At 39.9% G+C, this 21,724-nt stretch overlaps 2 protein-coding genes and 1 long non-coding RNA gene across 3 annotated transcripts; 1 reads left to right on the top strand and 2 right to left on the bottom strand.

Annotated features, from left to right (window-relative positions):
- The first annotated feature begins 401 nt into the window (after positions 1-401).
- Positions 402-7,534, top strand: LOC5506135 (failed axon connections homolog). The gene is made up of 2 exons (XM_001626810.3): positions 402-922; positions 6,254-7,534. Exons 1-2 carry the CDS (start codon positions 591-593, stop codon positions 6,729-6,731), a joined length of 810 nt encoding a protein of 269 aa, XP_001626860.1. The 5' UTR covers positions 402-590; the 3' UTR covers positions 6,732-7,534.
- Positions 7,383-18,566, bottom strand: LOC5506142 (2-aminoadipate transaminase). The gene is made up of 11 exons (XM_001626825.3): positions 18,326-18,566; positions 18,074-18,186; positions 13,940-14,091; positions 13,223-13,381; positions 11,785-11,926; positions 11,261-11,389; positions 10,557-10,671; positions 9,686-9,754; positions 9,340-9,388; positions 8,830-8,884; positions 7,383-8,168 (listed from the first exon to the last, which is right to left on the bottom strand). The coding sequence occupies exons 1-11, from the start codon at positions 18,452-18,454 to the stop codon at positions 8,051-8,053; spliced, it is 1,230 nt and encodes a 409-aa protein (XP_001626875.3). The 5' UTR covers positions 18,455-18,566; the 3' UTR covers positions 7,383-8,050.
- On the bottom strand, positions 14,639-18,053 carry LOC125570105. Its single transcript, XR_007312466.1, has 2 exons — positions 16,767-18,053; positions 14,639-16,536 (listed from the first exon to the last, which is right to left on the bottom strand). It is a non-coding gene; the product is annotated as an uncharacterized LOC125570105 (long non-coding RNA).
- Positions 18,567-21,724: the final 3,158 nt, after the last annotated feature.

The following is a 21,724-nucleotide window of genomic DNA, read 5'->3' as shown; positions in this document are numbered from 1 at the left end:
ACGTAAAACTGAATTATGTATTAATATAATAATAAACGAAAGGCCGTTCATCTTGAGTAACCAAATAACAAAGAAATAATTGCTGCCCTTCAGCGATGCATGAAGAAGACCCAAAGTCCATAGCATAATCGTGTTACGGCTTAATAAATACCACGAGAACACCAGAAAAACTTCGCATCAATTGAAGAATTTTTATAAACTCCCATTTATAAGAACACCTAGGGCTGAAACATAATTAACGAGACATCCTAAACTAATGCAAGAATATCAATGAACGGAAACATTCTACACTTATTGTTTCAATGCGTGAATTTTTTTTTTTTTGTTTTTTTCTTTGATCCGCTTTATTTCATTTTAAGAGAAGTTTTAGAAACTTCGGCATGATATTGCCTATACTTAACTTTTGATGGGGTAATAAATTGTTACGTGAATATGAGTCGGCAATTTAGGCACTTTTAACCACCAGAGCGTAAAGACCTTGGGGTAGTAAAATGTCTCTATGAGTCAGCAATATTTGCCTGTAATAAAACAGCGAGGCCGACATCCAACAGCTCATTCGGATAAGCTACAATAACCCTGCGCACACAAAAATGGAGGAGAGAAACGATCAGAATCCCGTGATTCTACACCAATTCCCGCGAAACCCCAGACTCCCCGTTCCAAATATCTCCCCTCCATGTCTCAAGTTAGAGACGTGGATGCGCATGGCGAAGATCCCGTATGATGTGAATACGGCGTTTAAGAAATCCAGCAAGGGAAAGTTCCCGTGGATTGAGCATAAAGGGAAACATGTAGCTGACTCCCAGTTCTGTATCGAGTACTTGACGCGGGAGTTTGGTGTTGACCTTGATGAAGGGTTGAGCGAAGCTGACAAGGCCGTTGCCACGGCATTCAGGGTAATGCTCGAGGAAAACACGTTCTGGTGAGTGATAGTTATACATCAACTTTTTTCTTCCTAACTTTGTGGCATCAAAGAAGGCCATTAACGCCACCACTATACGCTCCTGTACAATAGCGAGTGACACAAAGAATACATTTCCATCGGTTAAAATCAAATGTAATTTAATAAAGAACAGACTTCAATACCGTGGATCATTTTTCAGTTTTCCTGCAAATGAATCGCTGTACTTTCAATTAACAAATAACAAAGAAGTGACACAGACACAGTAAATTATCCATTTCGACATCTAATGGAAACACCCTTGAATCAGTGGAATCAGTAAGACTCCTTGGACTGGATGTGGACAGTAAATTGACCTTTTCGGATCACGCTGAAAGGACATACAAGAAAATTGCAGGAAGAATCGGCGTACTAAATAAGATCAAAGGTTGTCTACCCCTCAAACAAAGAACAAATTTCTATAATGCCATGATCAAACCTTTGTTTAGCTATGCTGGGACTGTTTGGCAAACAGCATCAACTAAGGATTGTTTGTCAAGATTTCTAACTCTACAAAAAAGAGCTGCACGTCTAATACTCAACGCTGAACCCAGAGCACCCTCAGTACCGTTGTTTAATAGACTTCAATGGCTGCCTTTCTATCTGGACAATCACATCTCAATGTGTTCTATTCTCTTTAAAAGGCTACAACTGATGGTGCCCGAATATCTAATTGAAACTCTTAAGCTGAACAATACACTTCATAATAGAAATACTCGTTTCTCAGGACTGAATTTTATAACTCCAAAGTATACTAGAAAAACCGAAGGTGGGAAAACGTTTACAGTAAATGCCATCCGTAAATGGAACAATTTAGAAGCCAGCATAAAGAAAATGCCTAATATAAGCTCTTTTAAGAACGCTCTCCGTCATAAATATCTTAATGAACAATTACTTTTAAATCATTTTAATATTTCGAATTAACTCATATTTTATTTTATTTATTGAATCTTTTTTTTTTTTTTTTTTTTTTCTCCTTTTGGTCTGGGTGGGAATAGTATTTTTATAATTTGTATTGTAAATAGAGATTTTATATATATATATATATATATATATATATATATTATATTTATTATATTGTATTATTTGTATGTATGAGTTTTGAGGGCCACAAGTTTACTAGTGTATTACACTATTAAGTGCCACCCTCTGTAAATAAAGTTTTTATCTTATCTTATCTTATGGTGGACATACTTTAATGTTTAGGAGAAAATTCGAAACATCTACTTAAAATTGTGAAGTGTGAAATTTTATGTAAAGTTTAAGTGATACCAGCAAAGTTGGGATGTTTGCTTATGTTAAGATAAATACTGAATTATTTATTTGCTACGCTGATTTGCTAAGTAGAATTCTTGTTATTTAAATAGTATGTTTCTCGAATCCAGATTGGCTAATTTCTAAAAACTCTTCAGCACTTTATCAAAATAAAGCTAGTTGAAAAATTGGCTACTTCTTTGAACTTACAAAGCGGGGAGAGGGGGGGTGGTGCATGTCGACAAGTAGGTAACATCTAAAAGCGCAACGTGTTGACCTTCTGGGTTTTATTGCATTGTTGCGCATGTTCGATAGTACTAAAATATTCAGCAGAGGCCACAACACTTAAAACTACATCGGTCGACTACTTTAAAATGTATTAAAAACAATTGACTGGCCCTTACTGTGATTATCTGATTATATCTTTTCCACACACAAATCAAATAAGCTTGCGCCATTCTTACATTTTCCATAGTACTATTCAAATGGAACCCTAGCGAGGAACTCACAAAGGAAGCACACCTCTTTTGTTATATTTTCTGTGCTTTGTTTTGTTGAACTTGAGTTTAGTTCGAATGCATTTGTGTTTGCTTTTTTGAAGCCTGGATTAGCTTACCACGGGTTAGGAAAGTTATCCACCGATTAAACACTAACCATTGTTTATAACTAAGTCTTTGAACAAACCGGTCCCTGGTGCTTTCCAAGTCAGGGTCCTAACTAAAATTGGAGGCATTTGGTAAAAAAGAAAAAAATATATCCAATCACAGCAGAGTACCCACTCCCTTCCCCTTGGTATTTGTATGTCAAGCGATCACTTGAAACAAAATGGTGGCGAGAAAGGGAGTACAAATATACAGCCTAAAGTAGACTGTTTCTTTGAAGCTGTTTGACACCCTGAAAATAATATGCTACATTCAATATCGAAATACACGCACTTTAGTTCGCTAAACGCTAAACATAGACCCGGGAAGCACTGTCGACTCGAAGCGAATGCGTTGTAATAAGCTAAGTACAGCAGCTAAAACACTAGTGTCAAAGTTTTACTTGATACAAAATTAAATGGAGAATTACTGTGAATGTATCAAACATAAGTACTTATATAAAAATAAGCGAGAGAGAGAGAGAGAGGGGGGTGGGCTTAAATGTGTAGATGCTCCCACAAATTGAACAACCTATTTATTTATTTTATTTATTTATTTATTGACTTTGCCCACGGAGAAAAAAAAATACACATACATAATACGTTATACATGAGAAACAGAACATAAATACATACAATAACGAAAGGGCAGGGTATCCGCCACAGCTAGGCCAATTACGGCGGACCCGAGTTTAAAATGTGTAAAAGTTACAAGGTCACAAAAACTAAATTAGAAACAACATGAAATTTGGTGCGTTAGCACCCTGGCCCGATTGCAGGTGAGGCAGACAGATTTCCATGAGCGCGGATCCTCTGGATCGTAAGTTATCGAAAGAGCATTTAAGTAGTAATTTAATAAAGCGCGCTTGAAAGAAGCATGGTCAGAGTAGCTAGAACTATTTAACAAATTAGTGAGAGTGTTCCATATTCTTGTACAACGGTTTAAATATGATTTTTGAAAAGCAGAAGTTTTGCATTTGCGAGCGAAGAATTGTGGTGCGCTTGAGTTTGCAGATGATCTAGTAGGACGGACTGAGCGAACTTTGGGAACAATTGATGGATTAATATTGACAAGCCCATTTATGATTTTATAAAAGTATGACATGTCCAAATATTCGTGCCAATACGATAGTGGCAATAATTTAAGTTGAATAAGTCTTTCTTTGTATATTTGGCTGCATCTAAATGGGAGTCCTAACATGTACTTGCTAGCTCGTCTTTGGATTCTTTCAACTCGTCTAATCAGGTCCTTTGTCTGCGGTGCCCACAGTTGTGTTGCGTATCCTAGGTGAGGACGTACTAGGGCGAGATACATCGATCTTCTTATGTTGGTTTTCTTTATGGATCTTGAGTGTCTTCTAACGAACCCCAGCGTCCTGTTGGCCTTACTACATGCCTCGTCAACTTGCTTAGTCCAAGAGAGGTCGTCTGACATCCAGACGCCGAGATCCTTCTCCGTCTCAGTGCAGGCTGGGTGCAAGTTTACTTGTGTGGCCACATACACTTTACAACTCCACTGAACCCTAAAATATTTTTTTTGCTTCAAAAGTTTATCTTAAGGCCCTGTCACACGTAGGCTGCAACTTGTAAAAATATTGTTGCAGGTCGCATGCGCCCTGTCACACGTGAAGTTTTTCCTGCAACTTGAAACAATTTGTTGCAGAAAGTAGAAGAGCGTTCTACTTTTCGTGCGACTTTGAGAAATGCAAAACAAAGTTGCAAAGGGGGTATCATACGCAAAAAAATGCGCATGCGACCTGCAACAATTTTTTTTTTTGCGAGACAGATCGCAAGAGTAAAAACGTACGTGTGACAGGGCCTTTACTGATTCCCCCAAAAAATGTAGTTTATTTCATATTTAATTCTTTATCATCAGGGGGTTGACTACAGATTTTTAAGTGTGACAGTATTTGGAATTAGGAGGCTGGTATTTTGGGGACACAAACCCTGTATTCTTTAGCATAAAAATGAATTTTTACAAGAAATTGAAGATGCTAAGCAATGAATAATAGTTTTCAGTACTTTCAGTACTAAATTGTTGGTCAAGCCCCTCTTGTGTAAACTGATGAAATTCATGAATCTTGTTAAATTTTACAAGTCTGGTACACACCAGCAACAATACTGCATTATTTTGGCCTACCAGTGTGGTAAAGCGAAAATAAAAGTGCCGCCTGGGATATTTTGCAGTGTATTTTCCACTCGAAATCATTGTATAACAAGTATGAGTACAAGCGATCCAAGGTATCAATGGAACTTATTTTCTATGTTATGGCTGTAATTGCAAGAAAATAAAAGGCACAGGGCCTGCACACAAGTAGGAGCTTTCCCTCAGGGGCATCATTCTGACTTTCCATAGTTTACCACAAGCCTTATACCCTTAAAGCCAAAATAAAATTCAATGTTGCTGTTTCTTGTAATGCAAAGAGCTGGTTAATTAAACCAAACAATACAAAACCATGTACATTTTTTTTTTACCCCTTGAAAAAAAAATAGCCCAGATAAATAAGCTCATACTTATGTGATCACAAGGCCAGTCCTTTCCAATTTCATCGATTTTTTTCTGCGTAACTGCTAGCACCCTTCTGCTACCTTTCTTTTACGGCTTTGATGTATGCGAGTAACCTTAAACACCCAGGAGGAATTCGCTTGTTCATAGCATAAGCATCAAAATGATGACAAACTATTGTATGATGATCGCACTGATTCTCTTTACAACATGGCTTCCGGGTTCCTCTAGCATACAGTAAACGCAATAAATCATGGGTAGGAATATTATTAAGCAAAAGAACGATTATTCGGCAAAAGAACGTTTATTCAAAAAAAGAACGTTTTCTTGCGTGATTCTCTCGGTTAGGCTATGGCCGCCATCTTGCAAAATAATTCGGTAAACTGATGCCTCCCTTTTTGGTTAGGACCCGAACTGTTTCCGCCCTTCGATTCGAGCTGAAACCCTAAGTCAACCATCGCAAAGCCCAGAAACCATTCAATATTTATTCAAAACGAAGGGCGTAAGAATTTTATGCAAACATCGTTTTCATTATTCATCCTATTGGTTTGCAAGAAAATCGAATACTGCCAGGTAGTGTTAAATTGGCTTATTTTATTATAACGATCAAGTATGTTTTTTCTGTTTATAATAAGCAGTTTCTTTATAGGGCCCATAAGCGAGTGGGCTCCCGCCAGCTCTTATTTAGCTTATCATCCGTTACATTCTGCCTCAAAAGGAATGTATTACAAGTAGCCTGCAAACCATACGTTACTTTGGAGATTCGAAGAAAAAAAAATCTTCGGACTTAATTTGCTGGAACTCCACACAAACGCTCGCTTCTCAGGTTACATAACAAGTGAACATGATTGTTTCAAAAACATAAACTTTGTTGCTATGGTGAGAGCTAATCAATAACTATCTATCTCAACAGGACATTCCTCCACTTTCGATTCTTCAGCCCAAACGCGCCCACGTTCCGTGACAACATGCTGCACTCTTTTCCCGCGCTAATGAGACACCTCGGCTTCTGGAAATTTAAGCGCACAGTGGGAGGAAACATGAACGGCCACGGTATTGGCCGCCACACCGAAGACGAGATCTACAATCTGGGGGAGAGAGACCTGGCCGCGCTGTCAGGATTCCTGGGCTCTAAGAAATTCCTGTTAGGTGACAAGCCTTGCGTGACAGACGCTGCCATATTTGGTCTGGTGGCGAATATATTATGGACAGCGCAGGGGAGTCCTCAGGAAAAAGCCATCCGAGATAAAATGCCGAATCTCCTGGCGCATGCACAGAGAATGAAGGAAGAGTTTTACCCTGACTGGGATCAGTTGGTCAGCGGTAAAGACCCAAATAAGGATGCGCAGAATGGCAATACTAATGAATCTTATAAGCAGCGCCCTCATTGACTAATATCACGGCGAACAAAAGGGAGAGGGAGCTTCAACTTGTAATAACAACTTTGTACCCCTCCCCCCACCCTAAAAAAACATTTCCCAGCAATTGCTTTAATGCATGAACTTTGCGATATATACTATAAATACGGCTTGTGAAAAAAAATAGTCCACGCCCCAAAGTTCTCAGAAATCCGTTGAAAGTTGAAGTTAATTCGGGTGAAGTTGAACGATGTCATTCTTAAAAGAAACCACCAGTGGGTACAAAAAAATTGCTCCTCTTCACCCGAATATAACATCCTTGCTCTTAAAGAATGTCGATGAACCACTCCTTTGTTATTAATTGCCACTGAAAATACAACGGATTTTACGCAAGGAAACTTGCGTAAAAAAACAACAATCTACGAATGAAGTCTGAAATGTTATTGAGGATATTTGATTGAAAATATCTTGGTAACTCGCCTAAATTAGCCGATGAAAATGCAGGATGCTTTGTGTGGAATTGAGCGGGAGCATGAAATGGCGGCGTGATTGGCCCTTTTTTAGACCATGTCTCCTGAACATTTCTTAGGTCATCAAAAAGTGTGTGACAAAAAATAATCAGACGGATACTGCTTATGCAAACAGTCATGAGAGAAAACTTGAAAATAAAAAAAAAGGCTTTCGTTTGTGCAAAGATGGATTTCCTATCCATTACAGAGCAATTTATTAAAGAAATAACCACAAAGCTATTCATATTCATATTCATATTGAAGAACCCTTGAATACATGTAAACAAAGATGTGAAAAAAATAATAATAAAATCCTGCACAAAACAATTCAAGCGTAGAGACCATTACTAAATCTAACTACTCTTAATTTCCAAGGAACGGATTACATTAAACATGCTTTCGTCGAAGCCGACTGCAAAAAAAAAAAAAAAAAAACCTACTTGGGAGGGCGGATAAATATTCAAACTAGTGGGGCTTCCTGTGTTAATAATGACTTTAAAAGTCTTTTTTTTTTTTTTGTAAATATGGACATGGCAAGGGTAGGAGAAATACAATTCCCTAGACTGAATTCTGATAAACCACGGACTCCTCTCTAATTAGCTGAAATGTGCTTTGTTTTGCGACACGCTCTCCGTTTAACGTTGCGTAATCTGAGCTACTACCCCGTAGCGAGAGAACATACGACGACGCGCTAACCGAACGTTTCCGGGAACGGATTTAGTGGTTTTATTATCGGAATTTAGCCTAAAAATCTATTCTGCCCCAGGCTTAGCTCTGTCACCTGTCACCCTGCGTTTAACAGGTAGTTGATGGTATGATTTTATATCCGGGACTTTGCGTCGATCACGTGATTTCCATGAGCGCTTCAGATATTCTCCTTACGCCCTTCACCAGGCTCTCCTCGCCATAATGCGACAGGCTCAGTCGCAAGTAGTTGTTCCAGTCACCACCGGCCGAGAAGCTAGAGCACGGTGAAAATCAGGCTTTAGAAGTTAGATCAATGTGAAAACAAGCCTTTAGAAGCTAGAGCAAGTTGAAAATCAAGCTTTAGAAGTTAGATCAATGTGAAAACAAGGCTTTAGAAGCTAGAGCAAGTTGAAAATCAAGCTTTAGAAGTTAGATCAATGTGAAAACAAGGCTTTAGAAGCTAGAGCAAGGTAAAAATCAAGCTTTTGAAGCTAAAGAGCAAAGTAAAAACCGGGCTATAGAAGCTAGAGCAAGGTGAAAATCAAGCTTTACAAGTTAGAGAAAGGTGAAAATCAAGCTTTACAAGTTAGAGCACGGTGAAAATCAGGCTTTACAAGTTAGAGAAAGGTGAAAATCAGGCTTAATAAGCTTTATTTCTAAACGTGGAAAAAACCCGTGAACCCATTTTTCCACGCAAATAAAGAGATCTGGTTTTAACTAAAATAGTGAAATCGCGAAAATAGTTTCGCGAAATAGTATCGTCATTTAAGAATCGAAAAATGTTGACGTCGCGGGGTCCCCTTAAAGGACCAAACAAATAAGTGAAACAAGTAAAACAATTGAAACAGGTAAAACAAGTGAAACAAGGAAAACAAATAAAACAAGTAAAACGAATGAAACAAGTGAAACAAGTAAAACAAGTGAAATGTACTTACACACGCCCAGGCTCAAAGTCCACTTTGAATTTGCTTTTGCAAGCTAATAAAAGTTCTAAAAAGAAAGAAAGAGCGAAAAATTAAGAAAACAGAAATAAATTATTTTTAAATAACAATTTTATCAATTTTATCGCGTTCTGAAATTATCCATCTAACGGAATTACCAAAATGAAACCTTGTAGTGTCACAAAAAAAACATCGAATTTAAAAATCCCTAACTCAGATAAGTCGAGCTCCCCATATAATTTAAACTGAGTTCAAGCTCCCAGATAATAATGTGTGACTCATTTCTACCTGCGGGTAACTCGAAATCGAACTCGAACTGAATGTTTGAGTTACCAGGGCTTTACTGACTACATTCACAAGATAAGATAATATTAATAATTATAAATAATTATAAAAAGATACATTGGCGGATCCACAGGGAGGGGTACCCCCACCCCCTCCACAAAAAACTAGGATCCGCCCTTGATATACTCCCCCCCCCCCCCATTCTACCCATATACACACCTTTTGTGTTTATGTTTTGGGGGAGTTTAGCCCATACAAACAGTCCACCCTAAAACACACACAAAAAGGCAGACACGTTAATGGCAGCATTTAAAAAGTAACCTCTGCAAGTTGCTTTTTTAAATAGGGTTTAGGTTTGCCCACCGAGTTCAGTAAGGAGCTGCGAAAGGGTTAATGTATTTGAACGCAAAATCATACAATACATGCCCAAATAATTCTCTTTTCTCCTTAACTTATGGTCAGGTCATGGTGACTGGACCAAAAATACTAAGTGAATTACTTTATATGTGGTAAACACAGCTCACCTTGGGCTGAGTAATCTTTATATGTGGTAAGCACACCTCACCTTGGGCTGAGTAAAGTTTGCCCTCGGGATATGCTCCTTTAGCGCTTTACACAGGCAGTTCATGCGAGACTGAGAAGACAAAGATACATTTTAGAAATACAGTTAACATATATTCATACACAGCACGTACACAGCATGCACATGATCGGCTGAGGGTGTGTGCGCACACCCCTGTGTTTGCACCTGATACAAGATAGTCTGAAAGAGGTTTATTTCGGGAACATTGCAAGCAGTTGAGATTGTGGCCATTATCAAATAATCGGGATCCTGTGAGATTCGAGCGCAAAAGTATGGCTTCACAAGCTGAAGTTAACAGGTCGTCTTGTATCTTTTTTTAACAAAATTATTGCATCCCTAGTCCTTTTAACTAGGGTATTTGGCTTTTAGCTTTATCATAAAATGAGCAAAATTTCCAGAAGTTGCAAACAAACTCCAACCTACTGTGCTTAAATTACGGGAAAAGGAAAAAAATATCCGCCCATGTTTTATAATCTGTTGACAAATACAATATTCTCCCACATAAAGCAATTTGAAATATTTTTAGTTTTGTACATAAACTCGAACGTTTTTGCTTCACTCAGGCACGTGAACAAGCGGCACCCCACCCCCCTTGGTGGCCAAAAAGTGATTTAATCCTTATTAAGGAATCTCCAAATACTATTCTTTTCCCAGAACGGCACTATGCTTACTATTCTTTTTTAGAACAGCACTATCCTATTTTCACGTTGAACGCAGGCGTTAATTTCCACGTTCAACGTCACGGACGCCAACGGTCGTTTTGAATATCCGTGAGCGTGAGCGCCGTTCTTGCGTAAGGTCCCTTACAACAACCGGTCAACCTTATGAATGTTCATGTCAATATATGACTCACATGATAGGTGACTCGAAGAGATGCGAAGGGTCCTTCTAAACTGCCAAGATCAAGGGCACTTTCTATAATGGCCGACATGTAATGCTGTGGGGCACCGGTGTACTTGATAAATGGGCTGCAAGAGGTAACACATAGAAAAAAGTAAAATGCTATTACAGTGTAAACGTTTTTACAGGTGAATCTGCTACCCCGAAGGGTCTCCTTCAATATGATAGTAATCCAGGGGCAAATCTAGGGGTTGGCTGAGCAGGTCCTGCCCCCCCCCCCTATTTTCAGACATTTGCCTTTAAAATAACATGAATATAAGGAAAAATACGGAAGAACAATAAGTACCCCCCTTTCTTGAAACATTTGCTTCTGCCCGCCCCCACTTTTTTAAACTTCCTGATCCACCCCTGTAATCAAACCTGTCAAATCTTGTAAGATTCCCTTTTTTGAAAACTAACAATAAATAAATGAAATCTGCCTTTCAAATTGTCATGACAAAGGGAATGCATGGAATATTACTAAACTTTTAAATTTACCTTATAAATCACACTTAGGGTCTAACATCTAGAGACCACGCCCTTTTTCTATCTTTTAGGGGTCAAAATTTATGATGGCCACACTCAAAATCTAATGTAGCCAATCATAGGAATTGTACTGACAAAATCTCTAAGTCTTCAGAAATCTAGATAGGATCTTCGAAATCATGATTTTATTACCTGTCAATCAATGTCTGAATTATGTTTTGTGGAGCCTCAATCCAACCCAACCTCAGCCCTGGGGCAAATATCGTGGAGAAAGATCCAAGTGAGATCACATGACCAGCCTTGTCATCCTCGTCACCTTGGCTACAAAGAAAAGTAGAAAAATTGTTATCCAATAAAGCAATGGGATAGATGCCTATTGCTTCATCTTTGACCTCAAATGTCATGTTGCGATAATATTAAGACTATGTGATAAGTCCTACTGAAGTCCTGGTGAGTTGTTAGGAGGGGGGATTTCTTCTTTTACACTGAGGGGAATGCTCTGATTAAAAATCTCCCTTTTAATGAAAAATCCCTAAAAGCAGACATATCTTGTGAAAAAGATTGAAAAATATGAAAAATTATGACCAATGTTTGCACATTATTTATTAAATGGACTTTTCTGATTTTCCTTAACATTGTACATTCAACGTCCTGCCTTCACCTATCAAAATAATTATTAATAATAATTATTGTCTTTTGTGTGGGGTAGGTAGTACCTTGAATCGTAGCTGAAAAGCCTGAGTGGAGGGGGGCCAAAGGGTGGGGTCCTCTCCTTGTAAGCCAAGAAGGCATACACATCATTGGATATTATCAGCAGATTATGCCTCTCTGCAATGTTCACCAGCTTTTCACATCTTTCTATTAGAAAACAAAAAGCTTATTCGATTCAAACTAATACATAAAACAATCTTGCTATCAGTATCAGTAGTGAATCTAGGGGGAGGGTCTAGGTGGTTTATTTATCCATTTATTTACTTTTTCTTGGGGGGGGGGGGCAGGGGGACATTTTTTTGGGGGGACAGGATTGTTTGGACATTATAACCCGTGAGTTGTGTTTAGCAAGTCGCAAGGCTTTCCGTTGTTGAGGTGCAAGCGTTCCGCGAGATAGGCGCGAGCTTTCAGTTGTTAAGGCGCGAGCGTTCTGTGAGAAAAGCGCGAGCATTCTGCGAGAAGGGCGCGAACGTTCCTCAAAACGGGCGCGAGTTTGGCCAAACTTGTGGAAAAACCTAAGGTATGTTTTCGCGTGAGTCGTCACATTTATGTAGTCACCATTTTGCCATAGGGATAGGTATATTTCTTCCCTAGCTCATAGTTTTTCTCAATATTTTCTATTCAATTTCTGTCCCTTTAGGCCTTTTTTCCTGGTGGCAGAGGCCTCTTTTCTTTTTATGCTGCTGGGCTCAGTGAAATGCAAAGAAAAGTGGTCTCTGCTAGCAGGAAACAGCCCTTTTAGTTCAGGGTGTTTTTTAGCCTCCCCACCTCCCTAAACCACCAGGCAACTAGTTGGTTGGGGCATAAAAAGTGTCCCTGGCAGAAGGGCTCAAAACGTTTCCATTGTAAAAATGCAAGGATTTAAGTCTTTCTCCTGGTGGTCCATGAAACCTGATGGAGAATTTGAATTCTATTGCAAAAACACAATATTAAATGAATGACACTCATTTCCTACTCAAGGAGGGACCTCAGCTTTGTATGTAATTGCTGTACGTGCAATAGCTAAGGAAAGGCCGCCAGACAAACTAAAACAGCCTTGAAGGGGTACTCACACGCTTGTTCTAAGAAGGTTTAATAGAATATGAAAAAGTGTGTAACAAAACAATGTGAAATCTTGCTGATCACTACGAATTCTCCGTAAAAGAAATTTTAATATGTGAAGTATCTAGTTGGTTTTTATGCACTTTCAAGGTTTGAGTAAAGGTACAGCCTGTTCCGAAACCTAAAAGTACTATTTTCAATCCATTTCCATCCGCTCGATGTGAGGCGTTCAAACCAGAATATTGCATTTATCTGAAAGGCCTAAGGTCATTTAATAAACCTGGATAGTTATTTTAAATATTCCGCATAATTTTGACTATTTTTTAGATTGCCTAAGTGACACTAAAATCACTCCTTACCGTGATAGTGCCCCTTCAACACTGCTCACTGTGTTTTACCAACCTGTTGACAGGGAGGCCCCTGTGGGGTCATGAAAGTTTGGGGTGACATATACTGCTCCCCAGTAAGGCCTTGCTGCTGTAGGCTGCCGTTTATGACCAGAGAAACTGTTCACTAGGTCATCCAGATGAGTGACGTTCAGACCATCTTCATCAACAGGGACTTCAAGTATTACAAAATGATGCCAGTTGGTATGGAGGGCAAGCATCAACTAACATCAAATACTTTTACTTGTTATCCTGAAGCCTGTTTAGCAAATCTTTTTGTCAAACACCAAACCTTTTTTGGCAGGATTTGGTTGCATTATACAACACATAGCACAATAACATAAACTGAAACAGGAGCAAGGTCTTTTATCAATTGAACAATGTATCAGTGTGCCCCTTTGAAATACTGGAATCAACATGCAAAAAAGCTATGAGAATGAGAATCAAAGTCTGTGATATCACACCACTTTCTTTGTCATGCATTGAGCAATAGACCGTTTTCAAGTTGTGCTAGCATCCAAAATGCCACAGACTGGCGGGCCACAGCTGATCTAAGATGGCGTACAAATTGGAGTTTACAGACAAAGCTATAAAAAACGCTGTCAGAGTGCTTCTTTTGCTGAGTTTTTGGGTCAAAATTGAATCAGCAAAATGACCTGTCATATGTATAAATTCCTAGGGTGACCAAATTCAGAAGAATACAATTTATTTTTTGAATCATCATGACAAATACCTGGAATAATGTTGTACCCTAAGCATTTGAAGATATCCAAAGCCTTGGGTGATATAGGCTCTTCAATAAAGATGGGGTCTCCATGCTGCAGCAGCACATTACAAACAAGTGTTAGGCCATACGTGAAACCACCAGTCCCCACCAAATTGGCACTGAAAGAGGAGATAGATTTGTGAAGAACAGAAGCTCAATGACTTAATGGTTAGGGTTTTACATTGTTGTAGAAAGGAAATTTAAATCTTGATAATTTAGCAAAAGAATTGAAGGAATCAGAGAAAAATGGTTAAAATATGATTTTCAATGTATGATCAAAACTAAGTTTGGCGGATCTACAATGAAAAAAAAATTAAAAAGAGTTCAAATAGTTAGTCATGGTTGTTGTTTCAAATAGTTTAAGTGAGCACGGGACCCCTAGCAATAGGGGTGTCGTCAACGGTAGGGTGGGTGTCAGGCGTGGGCACCGCCAGATCGACATCAAGCGACCACGCCTAATGTTTCGATTAGCAACGTTAAATGTTGGTACTATGAAAGGAAGAAGTGGTGAGGTAGTAGAGACCATCACAAGAAGAAAGGTTGATCTTTGTTGTCTGCAAGAGACTAGGTGGAGGGGTGGCTCGGCCCGTATGATTTCTGGTAAAGATTCAAAGTTCAAGTTCTTTTGGATGGGTAATGAGAAGGGAACTGGTGGTGTTGGTTTCCTTCTGGCTGAAAAGTGGGTAGAGAGTGTTGTTGAAGTTAATCGTGTATCCGATAGAATCTGTGTGATCAAGATAAATGTCGGGGCCTCTATATTAACTGTTCTCTCTGTGTATGCCCCACAATCAGGGTTAGATGATAGATCTAAGGATGCTTTTTATGATCTGCTCCAGTGTACCATTTCTAAGATTGCTGACTCTGAGCTTTTATTTGTCTGTGGTGACTTTAATGGTCACATCGGTAGCAAGGCCTCTGCATATGATGGAGTACATGGTGGTTTTGGCTATGGTGAGCGTAATATCGAGGGTGAGAGAATTCTTGAATTCTCTATAGCCAATAATTTTGTCATCTGCAACTCCTTTTTTCAGAAAAGGAAAAGCCACCTTGTCACGTACGAATCTGGAGGTGCTTCTACCCAGGTTGATTACATTCTGTCACAGAAATGCCATTTTAAATCAGTGCATAATGTAAAGGTAATACCAAATGAGGAGTGTGCCACCCAACACAAACTGCTTGTCTGTGATCTCGCCATCATACCCAGGAGGCAGCATAAACACTCCTTTACCCCCAAGCTTCGTGTGTGGAAGCTAAGAGACCCTGAGGTGAAGAGTGTTTTCTTATCCGAGGTGAGATCTGAAGTGGAAGGTCACCATCACCTTCCTTCAGTAGATGATCAATGGCTACTCCTAAAAGACAGTCTCTCAAAAGTCAGTGACAAAATTTGTGGTTACACCAAAAAAGGGCACTGGAGAAAGCAAACCTGGTGGTGGGATGAGTCTGTCAGTTCTGCTATAAATGAGAAAAGGCGCACATGGAAAGCTTGGAAGAGTGGACGTGGTAGTAAAGAGGAATATCATAAGGCTAAACGGGTGGCTAAGAAGGCAGTATACGCAGCGAAGAAGCAGGCTGAGGTGGATACGTTCGCAAATGTTGAGAAAGGTGAAGAGGACATATTTCGGATTGCAAAGCAGATGAAAAAGGAAAACAAAGATGTTGTAGGAGACTGCTGTATTAGGGATGACCATGGAAACCTAGCCCTCAGCACTGAGGCTAAAGCTAAAGCTTGGAAAGATCATTATGAGCGATTATTGAATATAGAGTTTCCCTGGTCTGTTGATGACCTGCCATTAGCAGAACCAGTTTATGGTCCCCCCATCCTTATTACTACTGGGATGGTTGCAGAGGCAGTCAGTAAGATGAAGCAGTGCAAAGCACCAGGTCCCTCTGGTATTGTTGCCGAAATGTTGAAAGCTTCAGCTGAGATCAGTTGCCCATTGCTCTGTGATATCGCAAATGCAATCATTGCTGAGAAGTCGATCCCAGATGACTGGAATCTGAGTTATATAATCAATCTTTATAAGGGCAAAGGTGATGCTTTAGACAGGGGTAGCTACCGGGGATTGAAACTAACAGAACACTGTCTCAAGGTAATTGAGAGGGTGTTGGAGAAGATCATCCGTAGTTTGGTGGAAATTGACGAGATGCAATTTGGCTTTGTGCATGGCAAGGGGACGAACGATGCCATTTTCATTTTACGTCAGTTGCAAGAAAAACACCTGGAAAAAGGAAAACATCTCTATCTGGGCTTTGTAGATCTTGAAAAGGCCTTTGATTGTGTCCCGCGTGAAGTACTGTGGTGGGCAATGCGGCGGCTAAGTGTCCCAGAGTGGCTAGTTTCAACAGTAAAAGCCATGTATTCCAATGCGTCAAGTAGGGTTAGAGTTGACAACTCCTACAGTGATAATTTCAATGTTCAAGTCGGTGTACATCAGGGATCAGTTTTGAGCCCACTCCTGTTCATCATTGTTCTGGAAGCCCTGTCTTGTGATCTACGCAGAGGTTGTCCCTGGGAGCTGCTCTACGCCGATGATCTGGTTATCGCCTCTGACTCTCTGGAAAATCTACAGCAGAAATTGATGTTGTGGAAGACTGGAATGGAGTCTAAAGGCCTCCGTGTGAACATGAAAAAGACGAAGGTTATGGTCTCTGGGCCAAATCTTGAAACCCTTAAAGACTCTGGGGACTACCCGTGTGGTGTGTGCAGGAAAGGGGTAGGTGCTAACTCTATCCTTTGCACTTGCTGCTCACACTGGATCCACAAGAAGTGCAGTGGTATACGTGGCAGGCTTACCCCCAACCCCTCTTTCAAGTGCAGTCGTTGTCTTGGTGTAGCCCGGCCTATTGATGGCAGACCTCTGGACACAGTTCAAGTTGACGACCAACAGCTTGCTGTTGTGGACTCATTCTGTTACTTGGGGGATAACATCTCTGCAGGTGGTGGCTGTGAAGCTGCCACAATTACAAGGGTCAGGGTTGCCTGGGGCAAGTTTCGGGAGTTGCTACCAATACTCTGTTCCAAGAGCCTGTCCTTGCATACACGTGGTCGGATTTATAGCAGTTGTGTCAGAGGGGCCCTGCTATATGCCAGTGAGTGCTGGCCTCTAAAACAGACCGACCTGGCACGACTACGGAGGAACGAGAGAGCTATGATTCGTTGGATGTGTGCCATAAAGCCTAGCAATGACATCAGCACAAGTGAGCTCCGCCTGAGGCTCAACATTGAAGACCTTGACGCTGCCCTCAGACGGAGGCGTCTTAGATGGTATGGCCATGTCCAGCGGAGCACCTCTTGGATTCGCTGGATAAGGGATTTCATTATAGAAGGCAAAAGGACACGGGGGAGACCCCGCAAGAACTGGCATGAGGTCCTCCGTGAGGACCTGAAGCTGGCGGGGCTGACCCCAGATGATGCTCAAGACCGTGTTCATTGGAAGTTGAAATTGAATCATGCACCGTCAGACCCGCGACCAGTGGATAACTGACGTTTAAAGGATAGTGAGTGAGTGAGTGTCAAAAAAAATAATAATAATTATAAAAATAAAACAATTAAAATAGTTATTACAAAATTTTTGAAATATTGCAAGGAATGTGGAAGCTGGAAGCGGAGAAAAAAAGGCAGCTTAAGTGGGCCAAACGCATAGCTAGGATCTAGTAAGGGGGAGGGGGGATGGACAAGAAGTTGATGACTATTTTAATTTTTCAAAACTGCTTTGTCATGGTCTAGGGATCAGAGGAACACCCCCCACTGAACCACTTTCACTGGTGTCTGGACAACCTTAATGGCATATAGTACCAAGTGACATAAATAGTAACACATTGAAACAGTTTTAATTGGTTTCCTTCAGGCTTTCAGAAATTCAGGCTTCTTCAGTTTATAAACTACCCTGGGTACCAGAGTCTCGAGCTTCGTTCATTTAATATGCGCCCTTTACTGACTGCGAGTAAAGCTCCTGCTCAAGCCTATGGTACCCAGGGTATTTATAAATGGCTCATGAAGCCAGAATAACAACATTGACTATTCCTTATTGGGGTTTCCCAACGACCTTTCTGCCACCACCTGTAGCCGTTGACCAAACCATTTTCATAGCACACTCTTACCTTGACACCTTACATTTATACTGTCCCTTCAGGAATTGAGCCAAGGCATCTCTGAATGATTTAAGACCTTGCTTAGGTCCATACTGAAATATAGAACCCTCATCTTGTACAGCCTGATACCAGATAAAAAATAAAGTGACAGCTTTAGAATACCCTGTTTCAAGCATTCACAATGACTGGCACAAAGAAATCAGGTGGTCAGGCTCTTCATAAATCTAGCAACAAAAGTTGTTGTAGAAAATTGACACTGACCAAACAATGCATTGTGGCCATTTCGATGGGATCTTTACAGCTTCCGAGAAGAAATGAATCAAGGGCGTCGATCGAAAAACACACGGTATCATCTTTATAGCAACCAGCCTCTTGAAACAGCGAAGTCATTTTAGCGGAATATAATAGCGATGTGGAGACGAATGAACCAGGGAGAACGTGAACAGATATAACATAAATATATAGGCGGGGGTGTCTGATACCTAATCAACATTTGTATCGTAGATCATACCTTTTCATTTGACTCCAAGTTTGGGCAGGGGCTGACCAATCTTGACAGGCACACGTCAAGCGAGCATTATTCAGAAATGGCTAGAACCTACTAGTACTTCAAACAATAATTAAATGCACTATGTACGAGTTAAGGATGGACGTACTAATGCGTGAAATTATTTTTGCCTATGTAAAAAAGTGAAATTACGATAAATACTAGGCGTTCTACGCGCGAGTAACATAAAGGAGACGCTGATTGGTTATTTTGTGATAGCCAATCAAAGGTTAGCTTAGTGCCCCATATTATGCAAGATCAATATGGCGGCTTACATCGTGGTAGCGTAGCCAAGTCAAGAAAATGCTATTTTTTCCCTTGTTTAGGGTACAATCCTGCTTTAAGAAAGTCAACTGGTTACATAATACACATGGAGCTCACTGCTATTTGTTAAACAAAATGAACATCACGGCATGGGAATTACTTCCATGGAGAAACAAGGCCACCATAGCGTATGGTCAAACTCATGGTTTGAGAAATAGCCGCCGGCTAAGCTCTCAAAAAGACAATTTCAGCATTGACCAGCATTCACTCGAAGGAAGAATGATCCCTGGAAATGCTCACTACCGCACTAACTCTTCAAGGATCAAATCCCAACGCAACGAATATTTCTCCAAAGCATCGAAAGCATATTCAGAAGGAAAATACAATCTCGCCAAAAAGCTCTCCCAAACAGGCCATTTACTCAATAGAGCCTACAAAAGCGCGAACAGAAAAGCTGCATCACGCATACTAGTTAAAGAGAACTGCCACTACTATCTTGATCTACCAAACTCTGGTAAAACACTAAATGTCCATGGGCTTCACGTAGGTGAGGCTCTCCAAGCCATGGGCCAATTTCTAGACTGCTACCTTGAAAGCTGTAGAGCAGTTCTTGTGATTACGGGGTGGGGTAGGAATAGCTATCGTAATGAGGCGAGACTCTTACCTGCAGTACGTGGGTATTTAGAAAAGGAAGGTTTGACATTTGTTGAGTCTAGACCTGGTGTTTTTGAAGTTAGTAGTAGCAAAAAAGTGTCAGTGCAGGGTATACATTCACCAAGATATAGATTGTAGCCAGGGGCGGATCCAGAAGTTTAAAAAAAAGAGCAGGGCAAAAGTTTCAAGGAATCGGGGGGGGGGGGGGGGCTAGACTTATTGTTCTTTCATATATTTCCTCATATTTCTTGTTATTTTTAAGCCAAGTGTCTGAAAATGGGGGGGGGACCGGGGCCTGCTTGCCCCCCCCCCCCACCCAGATCCGCCCCTGGTAGCAAGACATCAATAGAAACAGACTGTAGCAAGACATATGTAGATACAGAATGTAGCAAGACATACATAAATACAGACAGAAGCAAGACTAAAGATACATATTGTAGCAAGGCATATATAGATACTGACTGTAGCAAGACATATAGAGATACAGAATGTAGCAAGACATATATAGATAGTAGCAAGACATATATAGATACAGACTGAAGCAAGACATATATAGATACAGACTGAAGCAAGACATACGTAGATACAGACTGTAGCAAGACATATATAGATACAAACTGTAGCAAGACATATAGATACAGACTAAAGCAAGACATATATAGATACAGTATGTAGCAAGAAATACATAGATACAGAATGTAGCAAGACATATATAGATAGTAGCAAGACATATATAGATACAGACTGAAGCAAGACATACGTAGATACAAACTGTAGCAAGACATATAGATACAGACTGTAGCAAGACATATATAGATACAAACTGTAGCAAGACATGTAGATACAGATTGTAGCAAGACAGACTCAACATCAGCCATTATTGCTGTCACTGCTACACTCTTTTGAATACAAGATAAAGAAAGATACACAAGAGATACAATTCCAGTCTGCTATTTGTAGTAAATTCTTGCCCTACCCATGATGTGTTGCTTCAACCGGCAATTTCAATCTAAGGGCTCTCCTACGTTCGGTTGCCTACAAGACAAAGGAAATGTTTGTGAACTACTACACAACTCTCGTAATAGTGTACAAACAGTTTTGACGGGTCAGTGCCTCGTCAGCTTTCCCCCAACAATATTGACACTGAACTTTAGACAGCTATTTATTTTAAGGTACATTTAAATGGATGAGAATTTGAAAAGCCACAGAATGTATATAATAAAAACAATGATGTGCACTTTTTAATTGGAATATTGACTTGGGTTTCTTTGAAAACACAGTGGTACCTCAGCCACCTAGCAATTGATCAGCCTCTATTTAGCAGCCACTATTCAAAGACTCAAAAAAACTAGTTTTTCCAAAACGAATCAGCATTTAAATACTTCTTTTATGTCACCAAGCTCCATTTAGTACCATCTTTGTTTGGCCTTGAGGGTGCTGCTTATTGGAGGTACCACTGTATGTAAGAATTTTTGCTAACATACCAACCTTTCTTCATTAGGCAAAAAAAAAAAATTGGAGGTCTGATAACCATCAGGCAATCTGATTAGTTAGGGAGAGAACGTACAGTCATAGATATTTAGGAAAAAAATATATTTAAAAAAGACTGATTTTTGGCATTTGAGTGGGAATGGGCACAATCCCTGTGCCCACCCCGAGCTGTATTTCTGTCACAGTAAGCTATTTGTATTTGAATGGTGGCCATTAAAATAGCTATTGAAATGATTAATGATTACTGTACATGTGTTAAAATTTAGTTTACTATACAAAATAATAATGTCCTGCTTCTCCCAGTGTCTCCTCCATGAATGTGTTTGCCTATTGTTTAAAATCATGTAGCAATAAATTTTGTCTTATTTCGGGTGCAATGATTTGCATTTATAGAAGCTCTGGACTGGACATTGCTGTAGAAAAAATAAAACCAGAATATAAAATACGGCAAGCCAGGTATCGAATACAGGCAAATATGGGACAGGCGAATGAGATTATTCAAAGTGTTTTTACATTTCCCTTAATTCATCTCATCAAATAACACAAAGATCTACTAAATGCTTATTGTTTATCCGCCATTTTAGGAATTTGGTTGGCTTGTCTGCCCTTGATAAAAGGTTATTTCGCTCAACTGTATTTTAATACATCAGGCAATTGGGTTGGGCTAATTGAGGGGCTAGTTTGATTATCCGCTTCAAGTAAAT

Source organism: Nematostella vectensis, chromosome 8 (genome assembly GCF_932526225.1).
Source record: "Nematostella vectensis chromosome 8, jaNemVect1.1, whole genome shotgun sequence".
Classification (NCBI taxonomy): domain Eukaryota; kingdom Metazoa; phylum Cnidaria; class Anthozoa; order Actiniaria; family Edwardsiidae; genus Nematostella; species Nematostella vectensis.
The sequence above is the reverse complement of the archived record's forward strand: the minus strand, read 5'-3'. Positions and strand labels throughout refer to the sequence as shown.

What these genes read in the sequence shown, in the direction of transcription:
- LOC5506135 (XM_001626810.3), top strand. Translation starts at nt 591, where the DNA reads ATGGAGGAGAGAAACGATCAGAATCCCGTGATTCTACACCAATTCCCG. An exon ending in CTCGAGGAAAACACGTTCTG is followed by an intron (nt 923 to 6,253) that starts GTGAGTGATAGT and finishes CTATCTCAACAG; the next exon opens with GACATTCCTCCACTTTCGAT.
- LOC5506142 (XM_001626825.3), bottom strand. Translation starts at nt 18,454, where the DNA reads ATGACTTCGCTGTTTCAAGAGGCTGGTTGCTATAAAGATGATACCGTG. An exon ending in TATAAATGTAAGGTGTCAAG is followed by an intron (nt 14,092 to 18,073) that starts GTAAGAGTGTGC and finishes CTCCTCTTTCAG; the next exon opens with TGCCAATTTGGTGGGGACTG. An exon ending in GACTTTGAGCCTGGGCGTGT is followed by an intron (nt 8,169 to 8,829) that starts GTAAGTACATTT and finishes ACCGTGCTCTAG; the next exon opens with CTTCTCGGCCGGTGGTGACT.